This window comes from Anser cygnoides, chromosome 2 (genome assembly GCF_040182565.1).
Source record: "Anser cygnoides isolate HZ-2024a breed goose chromosome 2, Taihu_goose_T2T_genome, whole genome shotgun sequence".
Classification (NCBI taxonomy): domain Eukaryota; kingdom Metazoa; phylum Chordata; class Aves; order Anseriformes; family Anatidae; genus Anser; species Anser cygnoides.
In genome coordinates, this window is record NC_089874.1 from 24,171,421 (window position 1) to 24,189,546 (window position 18,126).

The window sequence follows — 18,126 nt, forward strand, 5'->3', positions numbered from 1 at the left end:
AAACAGAAATCTCTACATCAAGTCAACTTTTAAAATATATTTGTTAGCATTTGTAGGGCTTAGCAGCTAATACTTGTGAATTAATATTCTCAAAGGTAAGGTACTACAGCCTTCATGTCTTAAATATTATTCGTTCCCGGTGGAAAAGGTAGGTGTGATAAGAAACGATATAAACCAGTTGTTTGGGGCAGAAAACAAGTAAATATTTTCACAGTTGACTGCAGGTTTTTGAGGATGGATATTTGCCAGTTTGCCAAGGGCAGCAGAATCCCTGTAGTCAAACTTGCACGGTGTAGCTGCCACACAATTTTTAAAAAGCTTCATTTATGAAGAAGGTGCACAGTGAGCAAATGGACCTTTGCAGTATGATCTTTGGAACACTCAGGCAATAAATGGGATGTGACCTAAGCTTATAATTTACAGACTGTGTTGCCCAATTTAGATGTTCAGATACATTCTCTATACAAGTTTTGAATGACGTTTGTCAATCAAAACAAGCAACAGCTTGAAATGACTTGAGCCACAATAAATGTAAATTTTTTGAGCTTAAAATTCATGAGCTTAAAAACTGGTTTAATGTATACAACATCAGTAAGTATCTGGGCATGAAGCAAAAAAAAATATATAATTCAGTTTGTTCAGCACTAACTGCTTGCAAACCTGTAAGCATTATCATTATGATTATTCTCAGATAATAAACAAACCTGTAGTATAGACTGCATCTGAGAATATACTCAAACAAGTATTTAAAAAGAATATGGAAGGCAGATAGTAAAATGGATAAAGGAATGGAGATATGTGTACATGGATGAAAAACATCAACCAGTAGCTCTGGGACTGGTTGTCACGTTAGGTGAATGCACTATAGTGTCCTACAGGTCCTGCCCTTGTATCACCTGTGTTGCTATGAATGCAACTCAGAAGGTTAAGGATGCCAATGCCAAAGTGGTCAGAGCATTTTTCAAATTCAATAACCAGAAGATCACCCAGAAGATCACCCAGCTCCAACCCCCTGCCATGGGCAGGGACACCTCCCACCAGACCAGGTTGATCAAAGCCCCATCCAGCCTGGCCTTGAACACCTCTGTGAGGAAGCCTGTGCCAGTGCCTCACCACCCCCTGAGTAAAGAATTTCTTCCTAATATCTAATGTAAATATAACATCTTTTACCTTAAAGCCATAACCCCGTGTCCTGTCACCACAATCCCTGACACAGAGTCCCTCCCCAGCTTTCCTGTAGGCCCCCTGTAGGTACTGGAAGGCCTCTGTAAGGTCTCCCCAGAGCCTTCTCTTCTCCAGGCTGAACAACCCCAACTCCCTCAGCCTGTCTTCAGAGGAGAGCTGCTCCAGCCCTCTGATCGTCTTCATGGCCCTCCTCTGTACTTGCTCAAACAGGTCCACATCCTTCTTAATTAATTAATTCAAATTCATATTAGTTAATATGAAATTTTCCAAAGAAATATCCAAATCCTACCAAGAGCAGCTGAACTGGGAATCCAGCGGAGCACCTGTGAGGACACCCAGTACAAGGCTGTTGCCTTTTGCTGTTATCACCTGGGGATACGCAGCTCTCTTCCTCCAGACATGTCAGCCCGGTGTGAAGGACCTGGCCTTCCCAGACAGGTTGGAGTTGTTGGGCTCTGCCACACTCCCATCTGGGAGAGAGCACTTCAGAGCACTAACACTCACCTGTTTCATGGCATGCGTACACATATCCCATGAAAACTATGAGCAAGTTGAAGATATTGCAATGCCCACTTATGCTTCTGCCCTTCTTTTATTACTTTCCAGGCATTAGTCAGCTGTGTTTTGTCCTGGTCTGTGCAGAGAAAAGAGTCTTTTCCCCCTTCTCCCTACAGCGAGGCTACCCCAAAGCCACAGTTTATCTACAGAGGTGTCTCATCATGAAACGTGTCATGACCAAAAATTGGGGATCTGCCAGCCGCTTCCCTCCAGCTGCCCAGCAAGAGTCTCTGCATTGTGTATGGACGGGGGAATGGTTTTCTCGTTGAGAAAGAGGTCTGTAACAGGCTCTGGAATGGCACTAGCGGTGGGGCAGTAGCACCACTGGTGCCGGCACCGGAGGAGTGGCGGCACCGGCGGGTGCAGCACGGGGCACTCGGCAGCCCGGCTCCCCGCACGCAAGCCGGGGAGTGGCCGGGCTGTCCCCACAGCGGGTCCCCGCTTCCCGCTGCCGGCTGTCGGAGGCCCGAGGTGCTCCCACCCGCCCCAGCCCGGCGGCGCTCGGACCCCGTCCGGACCCACACGGGCCTGGGCCCGGGCAGGCGGTGCCGCCCCGCTCCCATGGCAACAGCGCCGAGGCCGCGCTGGTGTCGCGGGCGGGCGGCGGCAGCCGGGCTCCGCGTCCTCCATGTCCTCCCTGGCCGAGCCCCAAGCCTCGCGGCCGCTGTCCCGCTCCCCGGCCCGCTCCCCCGCGCTGTCGCCGGCCCTCGGCCCCTCTCGCTGCGGCGGGGAGCGGCGCAGGGGAGCCCCGGACGGCGGAGCCAGCCAGGTGAGCCCCCGGGCACGCTGCCCGCATGGCGGCCCGGGCTGGGAGCGGGGCTGGGAGCGGGGCTGGGGCTGGGCGCCGCATGAAAACGGGCTTTACCCGGCCCTGTTGCATCAGCGTGGCACTCGCAGGTTTTAAGGTTTAAGCACTTTTTAAGCGCAGTCCAACGATGTTAAAAAGTGCGGCTGTTTTCTAGGAGACGCGGTCAGCGGATCTGAATCATGCCATCAGGCTACTCGAAGGTTCGGACTCTGTAAGTCAGACCACGTTATTTCTGTTCCACCAGCTGTAATGGGCTCAAAAAAAAATAGTTTATACAATTACAGTCTTATCTATCCCAAATAAAACCAGCTGGCACTGGTGGCTGCGGCTCCGAAGCACAAAGCTGAAGTATTTGTACTGGTATTTGAACGCTTTTTTAAAAGATGTTCTCTTTAATAGAAAATGACACCTGTAAATTGAGTTTTGTGGGTGTTTTTTTTTGTTTTGTTAAATATCCCCGTATGTCCTCACATGGGCACTTTTCCAAGACAAGACAAAAGTGTATGCATGTAAAAGCTATATGTGCAATCTAGCTCATCTGGGAGTTTTATAGTGCTGAAACCCACAGCTGAAAAACGGAAATACATACAGACTTATTCAAAGCATGACAGGAATTTATCAAATTGCCCAAGTTAACTGCTAGCATTTCTCCAGGGAGGTGATTTTAAAGGAAGGATAACTATACAATGTTCAGTATTCAAGAACAAATATGACTTCCTAGCCACACAGGAGAGCAATATCTCATGGACTTCCACAGACTGTTGTTTGTCTCCACAAGAAAATTTGGCAGACTAAATTCACTAAGCCATTAGTCACTTTTGATCCAGAAACTTAATAATTTATATTCTTAGGACTTGTTTAAACATACCGCCTTCTAATATTTTGTCCTGCAGAGAAATAGAGAACTAGTTCATGTCTTCACTTTTTCCTTCCTTCTGAATAAGGAACACTCAGAATAAGTTTACAAACTGAAGAAAAATATTCTGCATGATACTGCTTATTGCTCCTCTAGACAGTATAGAATATCTGATGAAATGCCCTCAGGATTCTGGGCTTGTAGATTCCTGAAACAACTTTCTGGCCTGCCTCAATTTGCAGTGCTCTTGCCCAGTGTGGAGGTGCTCAGCAGAGCTGGAATGAAAGCAGCATACCCTGCCATATCCTTATGTCAGTAGTTTTCAAATTTGAATTTTCAGACTGTTTCCTAGTGGTCATAGAGCTTCACTCTAAGCACCTCAGATCTACATTTTTACACATTTGTGTCATGTGTAACATAGGTTTGATTTTCTTAGTAGGCTGTCACAGAATCCCAAAGAATTTAGCAGAAAGAGCTCACACATTTGAACAAAAGAAGCAGTTTTATAAAGTCTTCTTTAGTTACATTTCTAAGTACTGCACTCTTGTGGCTTGATCAAGGGGCTAATCCTCCTGCAAAGCACTTTCAGAATTTCATTTGTGTCTTGTGACTTTTTAATCTGATTTCTACTTTCATTAAAACTTAAAAGGGGACAAATATAATCATTTAATGTTCTAAAGCAAACTGCAATTAAAATCTGCTTTCTGTTCTTGTATTTAAGAGCAATTTGGAAGAAGAACAACTGAAAGTTCTCAAGAAGGTAGTCAAGCGTTTTGAAAATGGGCTTGTATCCTTTTTGACATGGTTGAATCCTAAAGTTGTGGTGTGTTATTGTTATGAATGATAATATTTTGACTTTTCAGCAAACCACTTTTAGGTCTGCTATGCTTCCACATGGAGAGCAGTGATTGTCCACCTGTTCTCGTTATTGACCTTCTTATGCACACATAGCTGAGGTTGGTAGGTTAACAAGATTCTTGGATGCCAGATTCATTTGCTACAAAATTAAATAGAGGGATCTCATCTGTACTGTGGTTGAAAGTGTTCAAAATGTAATTAGTGTACTTTCAACTCAGAATAGACATGCATAATAATTTTCATTATTTAAGAAGTAGAAGATAAAATAGCACTGAATTCCAGTGAGTAGACATTCTAAAGAAAAACAAAGGGTATTTTACCTGAAACTTTTTTGTATTTACAGTAAAATTGAAAGAAGTAATGAGAAGTACTAGGGAAAATGTAGGCATGTGGAAAAATGTGATTAATTTCATACATTTAAATTAATTGCCACAGTGATTTAAGCTATCACATTTCTTCACAGTTGAGCTGTGGCTAAGCTCTTACAGACAGTTTCCATGAGTAAGTGGATTGGTAGTAACTTCTAAGTCTCAGTGACCAGTTCAGTTTCAATCTTGTGCCTCTAAATTAGATAATATGTGTTCAGATCCAAACTTTCAAACTTTAGTACCCCAATTTAGCCACTTAGGATTTAAATGCCTCAGGACTGTTTCAGATAGAATTTAGAAAGGTAGATCTATCACTGTGATATAAAAGGTTTCCATCCTATATTTTTTGGTATTCAGTGCTGAACCACCAGTGATTTCAGCTGATAAGAAAGCTAAATGAGAGTTGCAAGAGTTCTGCTTCCTTAAAAGTAAGGCTGCTTCCGAAGGCCTAAGTATAGACGCATACGCTTCATTTCAGTCATCTGACTTTGAGAGCATTGGCCTTGGTTGTATCTTTGGAGAATGATAACTGCAGTTTTCAAGGTTTTCTTCTAATTCATAGCAGTGCAATCTGATTTCCTTAACTTTAAATTAAAAGCCCCTTAAGGATTTAGCGCAAATAATTGACATTCTTAACCTGTGTGCAGAAAAAGTGAATGAACAAGAAGCCTTCATCGAGCCTATGTGTGAACTTATTAAACTATGTGGGTAAGTATTTAAACCCTTCTTTTAGAGATTTCAAACAATGTTAATTAACGTGTTCATATATTTTCTGAGGCAACTCACATACCTATATGGCACCTATATAGAAAGCATCTTTATCTGCAAGGCATCAATTGTATCATCCTTCCTTATTATGAACTGTTACCTTGAGTCCAGTTTCTGTTGGCATGAAGGACCCAATTTAGGAGTCGGGTATCTGTGCAGCCACGTATTACATCATGCAAAACTATATTATAATTGGCTCCAGCGTGCTGGAAGCAAGATTCCCCAGGGTGTCTCATTGTGTAGAGCAACTTGTTCGGGGACTGCTGGCCCCAAGAGATTCAGCTGTTAAGTCTTGCTGAGGTGTGTTTTGCTGTTTCAAACAAGCTCTCTAAGTGAGTTTAAAATATTGACACTTTACCTGAAGGTAAACTGTATGAAATGACAAGCCATATTGCAGAAGAGAAAGAATCACAACAGTCGGAGGATTTGGGGTTTATAATTGCTTTACAAATATATTGCATATTTTTTTTTTGCATCTTCATTGACATACTGTACTTTAAATTATTTGTAGAATATAGTTCAGGTGTTACCCATACTTGCTCATGGTTTTCTTCTTCTGAAGAACTTTATTAAGTTACTTATGGGATTTTTGTTACTTGTTACTACAATACACAGTTACTTGTGTATTTAATTATAATTGGTGAGAACAAGTAGGGACAAGTAGCACTTGCAATGCTAAAAACATACCACTCGTATATAAGTATCTACTTTTATTTCAAGGTCTAAATTTACAAAGGAGTGAAGTGAGTAACTGAACACCTCAGGGAGCTATAAACTATTAAACTGAAGCCAGAGGCTTCAATCCTTTTTCCGCAGGAAATTATGCCAGACACTAAACTTTTAAGCCGAGTATTCAAATGGGATTTTACATGGCTTCATTTCAGCAGTTGGTTTTAATAAACATACAACTTCTGAGCTGAATCTTTTACTTTCTAGAGCAGCTGTACTGCTTTCCTTTGCTGCCACACAGTGGAGAATGAGAAAGTACCTCATGAAGTTTGATTTTCTTCTGTGTGGCAGAAACATGACAAAACTGAGAATGGGGACATAAAGTCAATAAAAGTAGTACTTTCATTTCTTACAGCAGTTCAGCAATTTTGGTTTATGCAATAAATATATTTTGGAAGTTTGCGCCCTTGGGTTTTGCTTTAATTTTTATATTATGGAAATTCTCCCACCATTCACTACTATTTCATATGACAAAGAGAAGCCTGTAACTAGAGGGATGGGCTGTTATTTAAAAGTTCCTTTCAGATACTAGAACTCACATAGTAGAATTTTCCAGTCTTTCGTAACTACTGCTGTTTGCTGTCTTCTTCCCACTTTTTTTCAACGTCTCTTTCTTTTTTGTTTCCTCATTTTATTCCATTATTTGATCTCTCCTTTCTTTTCCTCTGGCTGTGTTTACAGAGGTAAACCAACCGGAAAGCTGTTTCTGCACTATGAGCAGCAGAGACCTTAGCATAACATGGCAATGTTTACTGTTAGAGAATTTTTAGTACTTACATGTTTACGCCATATCTGAATGTTTTGCAAATGTTATCGTATATTTCTTAATATCCTGTTTTTAAAAATGCATGTGTAATTGGGCTATTTGGAGTCTGTTTATTGGTTTTATTTTCATCCATTTCTAGAGGTCTTGTTCAGGGATTTGATCCTTTTTTCCATCTCTGCACATGTCTATTCGTAGTGAGACTCTGGAATAACACGATAGTGCCTCGGTTCTAGGAGTTCGTCTTCCACATTGAAATGACATTTGCTTGTTCAGAGTTTTTCTTATTGTACTCGAATTATAGAAACATTGTCTGTGAATATGTACTATTTGCCAAAATGTAACTGCCAGATAATGGAACTGAACTTCCAGTGTAGAATCAACATTACAAAGATGTATTTTCCCTGGGAAAAGTGTCTTTATTTGCAAAAAATATATATATAAGGCAGAAGAGAAAATCTGTTGAGCTTTTCTGGTGCCTTATTAGAGAGAGTATTCTTCTGCAGTGTTTCAAATACTATTTTAATGTTTTTAATTGCATTTTGTAGGATACCATTTCAAAAAAAGAAATTATCAGATGAAGTAAGCTATTCTGTGACAGTTTCAAAACTCATTGCACAACTTGGTGAGTGTATACTGAGATGTGACAATGCCATCAATATAATAAAATTAACTGTATCATTATCACAATTTTAATTGTTTGTTATTTCCCTAGTAAGTGCAAGTAATTTATTTCAATTACTCAGTCAGTACTTGGTGCTTTTTAGTATTTAGAACCTGTTCTTATTTTGATGTGCGGCTAACCCAGAGATTAGCTAGCAGAGTTACCTGTTTGCCAGTGTCAGAAGCTGTGTGAGATAGTTTTAACAGTACAGCTGAAGAACTAAACCTGTGTGTAGCCTGTTTCATTTCATTTCACTCTGAGAAATTTGTGTATTGCTGTAAACACTGGGATAAGGGGAACATTTTTCCTTCGTGCTTCTTTGAAGCCAAATGGAAGAAACAAGTGAGAATATTATAACTCTTGACTCCCAGCTTCAAGCTTCAAAACCTGAAAGCCTGAGATTCATCACTCACAAAGGCAAAATACAGCAAGTCAGTGTAGTGCCATGCCTTACTAGGAGCATCTTGCATCTAAGCCGTCGTCTTCTGCTACTTAGGAATCCATTTTAAGAGAACTTTTGAGCAAAAGGTGTCTCAGTGTCACTGGACATTGTCATACCAAAATATCTTGTTATGACCTTGCATGTGATATTTTTAATTTTCAAAGAAAATGCTACAAGTGCTATAGGTCAAAAGGATAGAGAATGGAGTACCAGTGATCTGTTAGCTCACTTGTTGGAAAGATTTAAATAGAGGCATAACACAATCAGCCTGTCACAAGTGAAAAAGTATTATCCTTGAAATGTGCGAGAAAAAAAGTAATTCTTAAAAGTCTTCATTTTCACAGGCACAGGTAGGCAGCAGAATGGCCTCTTGGTTTCTGCTAGTTCCAGATTCTCTGCCTGTCCAAAAAGACATTACCATCTGAAAGATCATTTATATTATCCGTGCTAGGCCCTGGTAGGTCTCAAAGGCTCTCTTCTTATCTTGTGGAAAAGGAATTCTTTCTGTGCTCCCATTTTGTCATATCATGTCTGCTAGAAGAAGAGTGCCTGACATGGTTATGATGACAGCAGCCTAGTGTAGTAGCTTTCTGTAGAGAATACCTTCTGGAATAACATCCAGTCTCCTATAAGAATCTGTAGACATAAAGCAGAGGAGGTCACTTTTTGATAAACCGTATGCTACTCCTCCAAGACCACTTTGTCCTATTCATTGTTAGAGTCCTCGTCCCTTGAGTATTTTATAATCAAACTTGTCATGATGTAGAAAGATTTGTAAGGGGGTATGACCAAAGGAGACACTAAGTACTGTAATACAAGTATTAAGATGAATTTCTAAAACAATTGTAAACTTCGTAAATTAATTTATTTTTTTTTTCTGTTTCCAATAGGTTATTTGATGAGGGTGCCAAGCTCTCAAGTTAGAATACAAATCTGTAAGTGTATAATTAGCTTTTATAAGATGGAGCTACCAAAAAAACTACTCTCAGGTAAAGCACAGTATTTATAAGCGTCAGAAGAAATCTGTTTAATGATCCCGGCTAGTTTGAAATGGCTTTTTTAATTGGATGAATTTTTCTGTATAACTATAGTCGCTGTATCTCAAATATTAAATACATTGGCAAGTGTGCAATTAATATATTTTGTACACATAATCACTCAAAATCTGAAATTATTTATCAATGTGCAATGAATTAATTGTTGTACTTATGGGACGAGGATTAAATAGTATCCAGAAAATGTGAAGCAGTCACAGGTTCTCTGAAACATGGATAATGGAGGAAGAAAGAGTAATTAGGATCAGAATTAAAAGAAAGGAAATGTAATTTTCAACCATGCGTATGTAGCCTGGAGAGTAACAGCTCTGATTTCACTTGTGTTGTTTTTGAGGGATAGATCTGCACCCAACTAAATTTAATCATGTTCATATTATTAGGAAACATTTGAGCATAGGCTCTGAATAAATTATGGGACATATCTTTGCAGAAGGAAACTGGTGATGTGGGCAGATGAGCTCAAGCACGATCTTGTGATACTATGGGTAGGTGTGCAAACTCTCGTCAGAATCCACTATTATTTATTCCTTCAACAGTCAGAGGCTGTAACCAGGCAAAGTCAGTCATGGATCCCCTTTTAGAGGGGCACAAAATCACATGCTGCAAGACAATACTAGGTTTATAGACAGCCAAGCTACAGATGACCATTGGCACAGTGTGGATCCAGAGCGCAGCTGAGGTAGCATGCTGGACTTCAGTATGCTCCCTTGCTGTGTTCCTGCAGTGTGGCATTAACTCCTGTTCCCTCTTGCTAGTTTTTAATTATTTTTGGAGTCCTAAAGAAGCTCCTGCTTCCACAGCCCTCACAAGATTCTGAAAATACAAAAACATACAGACTTGTTTTTCCCTTTCAGGAGATACTCCAAGTTCTACAAGCAGTTACGTATGCATTTAGTTGTATATATCTGTAAATCATTCCAACAATGTAATTGAATGTTAAATACTGAGAGATGTTATTCTGCAGATTTAGGAAATAGGATGTGCTAACTCAAAAATAATAATTAAATATATATATATATATTTCAGTCTGATTTTTATTAAATCAAATTCTTCATCTCTAAGCATATTTGTAAATCATGCCAAAGTTTGGTCCTGCAAGATGCTGAGCATTCAGGTCTGATGCAGCCAAATCCAAATCACCTTCTTAACTTTAAGCATCTGGGAAGCCTACAACTCAAACAGTTATTACTTTCCTTAGTATTTTGCACCTCTGAGGACTGATTTCGCAGTCATTCACAGGGTCTGAGTTATTACAGACAGTCTCACCACTACAAGAGCTCACCATGGGACACGGGATTGCCTGGAATAAAGGAATCGTATAAGGTGTTTAAAAATAGTAACCACAGAAGAATTCTAATAAATCATATAAAGTTATTATTTTGCTGCAAAACATGAGCATAGAATAGGAACATAAGAATGACCATGTGAAGGTCAATATAGGATATGACAGAGCAGGTGATAAGAATATAAGAAGAAGGCAAGCAAGCACACCATGACATTTTCTCACAGTATATTGTCCCATTTTCAAATAGTCTGTGTTTTAGACAATTCCTAAACCATGATTTATTTCTTTTATTCTTAATACACCTTGATCTCACCTCTTCTGTGAGATTTTCTGTTTTTATATCTATTTACATCTTCACTATTCATAGAGTTGTGAAAAAGTTGGTTTCACAATTTAACAATATTACATGGAAAAAGTATTTCTTTCTGTTTGGTTTAAACCTGTTGCCAAATGATTTTGAATGATATCATCTGCTATTTATCTTGTAAGCAATAGGAAAAAATATTCTTGACCTTCTTCGTGCCATTTTTCATTTTATGTCTGTCCTATCCTCTCTTAATCACGTCTTTTCCAGGTCAAGAAGCCAGATCAGTTTGAACTTGTTAGTGTTTAAGTTTTTCAAAGCTTCTAATAGTACTTGTTACCTTACTACCTATAATTTTTTTTTAAAGATCTGCTCTGTCTTTTGAGGTGTGGGAGGCTGGAATTGCCAAGTCTCCTAGGTGCTGGCATGCCAGGCACTGTCTCAGTGCTATTCTCTGTTTTATCTGCTCTACTTTTTTAACAGTTCTTAATATTTCTTTTGATCTTTTCAGCATCCCCCAGAAACTGAGATGATGATTTCCTAGAGCAGTCCATAAAGTTTTATTACCTGTAAAATTATACAAATTTAGAGCCTGTGAGAGTTTATGCTTAATTAAAACTGCCTTTCACCACGTGCATTATTTGCATTTGTCAGTTCTATATTTCATATCATCTGATATTTATATAAGCTATTTAAGATAAACCTTACATTCACAAATTAGTATATATAAACTCATTTTCTTGATGCTTTGCCTTCCTCCATAATTCAGTAATGAAATACGGATTTGCATATGCATGAACAAAACTTAAAAACAGGGATGCATCAGAAATTCAGGCTTGGAAATCAAAAGGCTGGATTCGCGTATTTTAAGTAATATCATAATAGAAAGCATTAATTCTCTAGTGAATAAGCTATGGAAAATAACTAGGTCCTGCACATTGCATGAGGAATTTCACCTCTCTGTACCCCTGCTTCACTTTCACTCTGCTAATTCTAGAAAGCAATTTATGTGTTTATATAGCATTTTAGTCTTCCAGAGGGTAAGCCTATTGGATATGGCTTAGGCACTATTAATACTCATATATAAGAAAAGTAGCTCCTGTTTATTAGATTTTTTTTCCATTGGTTTTAAATGTAAGGAAATATGATAACTCTCATCTCAATCTTTTTTTATAAGAAATTTTTGAAGTAACATAAATTTGGAATTTACTGCATTATAACTAAGGCTATTCCATGTGCAGGTTACCAGCCAACAAGCGCAAACTATAAGATTCAGATGGCTGAATTAGGAGGATTAGCGGAAACTTTCGTTTTATCTCTAGCATTAGTTGAAAATGAACTTATTGAGAAGTTGTGGGTACTCAAAGCTCTCCAACATCTCTCCAGCTCTGGTTAGTACAAACTGTTCTTTCAACACTCACTACCTCTGATCTTAGATCATTTGTTCTCTGAACATACCTAAAATAATTAGTAACCTACATAGAATTAATTATTCAGATTTTCATGATTTCAGGAGTAAATTGCAGACACATGTTGAAGGCCCAAGCAGCCAGCAGACTCTGCTTGTATCTAAATGATGTTGATCCCTCAGGACAGCTGGTGTTCCGCTCATCAGAAATCCTATGGAACCTGTTAGAAAACACCTCAAAAGAAGAAGTTGTTAATCAGCTCAGTAGCTTGGAATGTGTACAGTGAGTACGGTGAAGCATTTTATGAATTAATATATATATTTTTTGGAGACAACCGAAGCATTACTGTTGTGTTGTATTTTGTTTTAAATAAATTGAGAGAAAATACAAAAGGGGAGTGGAGGTCTGCCATTAAGTCCTCATTAAGTTTTCAGTGTTGCGCATCTGCTTCTCCAAAATTAAAGTACTACAGAATCAGATGTTATAGCCAAGCAGCATGTGATTTAGACCCCTCAAGCATCTGTTTCTGTTTCACTAATTTAGATAACACTGTGGCCTGTGAAATGACAGGAAATTATATACGATATGAGAAGTGCCTGCTGGGTAGCTTACAAACTTTGTGGCCAGAGTCCTGCTGAAAGCCCATCCAGTCAACTCCAAAAGTATTTCATTGTCAAACCTGTCTTTATTTCATGACCCACAGTGATCTACAACCAGTTGTTTCTGTTACAGGGCAGGAGGGAGGTCAAGAGACCTGTGGTGTGGTGCGTAAGTGCACGAGATAGCTCTAACTTCTGCTTGATGAAAAACTAACGGCACCATTTTCAAGCTCATGTGTTAGGCCCAATAGGTCAATATTACTGCAGCATTGAAATGCATGTAGTATAAAATTAGTAGGAAAGTGGATGTTATGAAATTTGAGGCTTAGTTCTTGATCCTCTGCTGGGGTCGGTGATGGGTTCTCTCTTAGTGAGTTACACTGTTTTTGCTATTTGGTATTAGGCCACCTCTTCTCAATAATCATTCAACAGCAGCCAGTTCCTTGCTTGAGAAAATATTAATTTACTTTCAATTAATTCATTACAACGCACACAAATAGAAGGCGCAGTTTGTAATATATGCACCTTGCATATATTCTTAAGTTGAATTTTTAATAGTACGCATAAGAATCCATGCCATAATATTTTTATTTTTTTTTGCTATTGAACCCTAAGGCTGTGAAAAGTAAGATGCTGAATGAGGATCCATATAACTAGAGCTGTCTAAAATAAGAATATGAAAAGAGTAAAATACCTTTCACTTTCTTTTAAGTGCATTGAAGGAAGTATTTGTAGACTTGCTCTTACATGGTTTCCGCCATTATGATCGTCAGCTAAGGAACGACCTCCTGGTGATTGCCACATTAGTGGCTGAAAATCCTGCAGCTCCTATGATTGTAAGTATTCATAGTTAGTTATATTTTTAAGACTAAGAAGTTTTCCTTTGATATTATGTGCTTAATATTTTTCCTTGTTAAGAAAGAGCTAAGCACAAATGGAACCTTAGGTCTGCTGAGCAGGAAACCATTTTGCTTTCTACAATTGTACCTCAGAGAGATTTCAAATCCCTATGTTACTAGGCTGGAGTACTAGCATCAACCAATCTTATTTGGGACCTAGGAAATTAAACTTACACCATTCATGTGCAAAAGTCAACATTAGCTCTTGTGTTCCTGTGCAGATTCTCAGATATGCCATTCTGTTACAGTGAGTTTTGCACAGAATCTTATTTGTTGTTTGAAGATGTAAGAGTACAGGCTGTATTCAAATAGCACAAATTCATCTGAAGTACCTTTACCTCCTAAGAAGGGTCCTTCAAAAATGAGCTCAGAAGCTCCAAGATGCTGAGAAGACAATGAATTAGATCCACTTAATGAGGCACATGAATTCCTTCTAAGACTAGGTCACCTAATGTAGCCCTTAATGCATTATTATGACTTGCCTAAAAAGTAGATGACTCATTCTTTTGTTACAGAGTGTTTGCATTCCAGAGTTTTCATGAGGAATCTGCATAGAAGTTGACTTTTTATAACTGCTAATATTCTTTTACTGTCTTGTTTTACAGTTGAGGTTTAGAACTTTAAATGAAGTTGTGACGTACGTACTGAATAATTAAGTAATCAAATTCCTGTTTATGTAGATCTGTTGGCTGTTCAGGAATGGATTACTTTCAGGGACTCATATATAAGCTTCATTAGAAGTTTCCCAATTGGCTCTATTACCAAATAGGTTTAATAGTCTGTAATTAAGATTACAGATTCTTCATTCATTTTTTCCATTTTATCACTAACCATTATGGAATGTCTGTTATACTATTGCAGCAACATATCTGATGTCTAAACATTCAAATTATTTGTCTGGCTGCAGAAACAGGGTGTTTTTTCCTACAAGAAAATTAACCAGTGCACAGTATTTTAATTCCTTGCACTACAGGGACGAAAAATTGTTTCAATGTAAGCAAAAACTTCCAGAGCTAGGTTGAACATGTTCAAGCCCAGCTTGTCCAGGATGCATCTAAGAAGCTGCTGCAAAATAAGAACAGCTTAATTCTGCCTGGATGTCTGTGCTGTGTTCTGTGAGCTCTCTTCATGTTGGGAGCTGGTAGAAGGCTCTGTGGTGGCTCTTCCGGAGTCCAAGCTAATGTATTTTGTTGCTCAAGAACAGCAGTATCCTGTTAACCATGTTTGTATGGCTTCTAATCACCTCAGAAACAAAGCTCTTTTGCCTCTAGTGTGCTGTGTAGACAAGCCCTGTCCTTGGTCCTATTCATAATTTTATTAGACATAACTGTCTTCCTAGCTGTCTAGGAGCTGTGAATTACAGGATTTTATTTTCCGAAATGCATCTTAGCAGCATTTTAGTATATAATATTTGTAATGCAAGTTGCTCATACGTGTAGTTTTCATATGCTTACTTGTAATGTACTGAAGTTGAATATAACAGTATGCATAACTGAAGGCACCGGATTGTATGCACTGGTGACCCTGATGTACAAACTTGCATGTGCACAAATTCATTTAAAAAAAATACGACTTACAGTGCTGAGAATACTGTTTTCTTGTGTGGTAGGTTACAATAGTGAATGCATGTGTTTGGGACTTCCCCATACAAGTTCAGACTTGTACTGAATGAGACATGGATTAATTTAATTTATTGTACCCCTAGCACTGTACTTAGTGTTGTACAGTGTCCAAATCGTTGATCTCTTCTTTGATAAAATTCTGTTTATTCTGCCATAGGATACATTGTTCTGAAGAAAAAAGTAAAACTAAAATTAAATGATCAGTTTTAATTTCACTATAATTTATTTTTTAATGTATTTTTTTAAATTCCCATTAGGAAAGTGGATTTACAACACTGTTAGTAGTACTTGCAACATATACTGAAGGTAAGAGATTTCATAATGCATAATTATGAAATTATAATACTTTAGTGAATTTACTTCTATGAATTGTAATACTTCTAGTGGAGATTTTGATGTAATGTGTACAATTTCCTTTGCAGTTAAAATTCCCAATCCCTTGTTAAAAGGTCTTAAACTTACTTTCTCTTACGAAGACTTTGAGATGAAGAAGTTGTTGTTTAATATTATAGGAATCTTATCTAAAGACCCGCGTGCTGTACAGGTGAGTTCTAACACAACAGAAGATAAAGTAAGCCAAAAAAAGACAAAAGGTCAAAAGAGTCACTATTTGGCTGTCCATCTAACGTAGTCCAGAAGATTTGAAACTAGTTCTTCTCAAAATCAAGAATTCAGAACTATATACCACATGTACCAAACTGAGTTTTGCTGTTTGAAAGCAACATACAGTTTCTGTTTTCAAAAAGTTACAAACCTAAACCATGCTAAGAAAGCTAGCTGATGAGTGACTGCAAAGCATTACTGAAATACAGGTGTAGAACAAAACAAAGTTTTACAAACCACAGGCTTTACGAATGCTACAGAATATAAACAGAGCTTGTCTGTACCCGTACCGTTTCTGACATCTTTTCCCAATAAAAAATAATTTCTTAGTGTAGGACAGATAAAGTAGACTCATTGCTTTAGATTTTCTTTACTCGCAGGTGAAGCCTTTAAGATGTATCTCTTTGTCTTTTGAATCTGCAGCTTCTCAGTGAAAATGATGTGATGCCAGCTTTGCTTTATTATGTAAAACCACATCAAAAGCCTGGATTTCATGAGTGGTCTGCTTCCCAATATGAAGAATTACAGCTTCATGCAATTGCTATTCTAGCTTCAGTGGCTCCCTTTTTAGTTGATAAATATTTGTCCTGTCAAGCGAATACTCTTCTCCTTGTGTTTCTAGAATGGTGTATGGGTCAAGGTCAGTAGATGCTTATGGCTTTCATACACAGTAACCTCAAAACACAGCTTACCTGGACTTAGTTTCTTTGGCAGGAAGGACAAATGTAAAACTTGTGAAGTTCAGATGATTCCTTTTTACATACATCACTTAGGAAACTAACCTTTAAAAAAATTACTGTAATATTTTTCTTCTGTTGAAGTGTAAGCTGGTGCATTTTCTGCATTCCACTATATTGCTATTCCTGCAGTTGTGCAGGCAGCCACACATCTCTACAGCATGTGCTAATCAGGTATGCTTATTGTCACACCAAATCCAAACAGTAATTCCTGCCGCGGGGCAGTATGTGTTAACTCGAACTCAGAGCTGCACACGGTCAGACAGCTTCTGCACTAAAGCTTCCTTGCAGCCATCAGCTGCAAGTGTGAGCTAAACAAATAGATAACTAACTGCACTCAGTCTTCATGGGTTGGTTTTCTGGGAATGGGTAATTTTCATCATCAGGTAGGTGATCTTTTCCAGTAGAGAAATTTAATTTGTGTGTGATGGAGATAAGAAGATTGATATTATTTGTAATGCTAGAGAAGATATTTTAAGTTTTGGAGACTGCTTATTGACCTAGTAAAGAGGAAAAAAATAAAAATTGGTGTAATAATTTTTAACATTAATCAAAATCAGACCTTTCTTAACGAATATTTTATGGCTCTACACAGAATGGCTTCTTACTAGATTATTTTAAATAAGAAGCCTTTCTAACATGAAGATATTGTTTGCTTGTTTTAGCTTACTTGCACTGGCAAGCCAGTACTTTTTTTGCCTGAGAATGTTATAGTTACGAACATACACTGTCTGCCAAAGAAAATTCTTGTAATTGCTCCACAGATCCTTTCTTTGGTCAAGGTAACAGTTTCCATGGAACAGGTGGTCGTGGCAACAAACTTGCACAAATGCGCTACAGCCTGAGAGTGCTGAGATCTGTTGTATCCCTGTACGATGATGCTGTGAACCTTAATTTGTGTGACCAGGGAGCAATTAGCCAGCTACTGGGTAAAGCATGGTTTCTATTGCTGTACTTAAAATCATGTATTGCTGTTGACACTGAGAACATTCATGCTTTTTCTTACACTGTGTTTTTGGTTTGTTACTCCTCCGGTGAAAAGATTTTAAAAAACACAAAAAGTAATATGATTTTTAATTGAGTGAAAGCTGCCCCTAATCTCTCCCTTTATTGTACTGCGTTTGTTACATCATATTTTCATTGTGGTAGCCCCTATGAAATCCAATCATGAGTCTCGTTCTACTTAAGTCTGTCACTTTACCCAGCTCTTGCTTAGAAAAAAAGAAAATCAAAGCCAGTGCATTTTATATATATATATATATATATAATTTATATATATATATAAAACATTACAAGATTAAAATCACAATAAAACTCCATAACGATAGGTCCTGCAATTTAGATAATGCAGAAATACATGCCTACTGTTATATACAATTTTTAGGTTCTGATACTGTTTTAAGTTCTTATCTTACAATAATATATTTTCCAGTACTCTGAAAGAATTATACTGAAAGGAACAAATAGTTAAGATCTTTTGGAATTTGGAGTATATTCTAATAGAAAGCCTAGAAATAATAGATTTTATATACTCAGCTGAAAGTTGAACACTTGCGAAAACTGTGAAAATTTACAGATTTTAGTGAGAGCAAAATTAACAATATACCTTACGTA

At 38.0% G+C, this 18,126-nt stretch overlaps 1 protein-coding gene across 6 annotated transcripts in view; it reads left to right on the plus strand.

The window, feature by feature from the left end:
• The first annotated feature begins 2,072 nt into the window (after nt 1–2,072).
• Nucleotides 2,073–18,126, plus strand: part of CFAP69 (cilia and flagella associated protein 69) — a 29,830-nt gene continuing 13,776 nt past the window's right edge. For 2 of the 6 annotated variants that reach the window (XR_010829124.1, XM_048077480.2), the window contains exons 1-13: nt 2,224–2,512; nt 2,706–2,762; nt 4,129–4,194; nt 5,232–5,341; nt 7,442–7,518; nt 8,890–8,988; nt 11,885–12,034; nt 12,157–12,334; nt 13,364–13,487; nt 15,430–15,478; nt 15,595–15,716; nt 16,199–16,415; nt 17,277–17,441. Coding sequence is in view for 5 of the 6 variants with exons in the window: in XM_048077480.2 (XP_047933437.2) it covers nt 2,372–2,512; nt 2,706–2,762; nt 4,129–4,194; nt 5,232–5,341; nt 7,442–7,518; nt 8,890–8,988; nt 11,885–12,034; nt 12,157–12,334; nt 13,364–13,487; nt 15,430–15,478; nt 15,595–15,716; nt 16,199–16,415; nt 17,277–17,441 (1,555 nt within the window). In the remaining variant the exon portion in view is untranslated. Of the gene's footprint in view, nt 2,513–2,705; nt 2,763–4,128; nt 4,195–5,231; nt 5,342–7,441; nt 7,519–8,889; nt 8,989–11,884; nt 12,035–12,156; nt 12,335–13,363; nt 13,488–15,429; nt 15,479–15,594; nt 15,717–16,198; nt 16,416–17,276; nt 17,442–18,126 lie in introns of all 6 variants that reach the window. The other 4 variants (XM_066991688.1, XM_066991686.1, XM_066991685.1 and 1 more) reach the window with 4 other exon arrangements.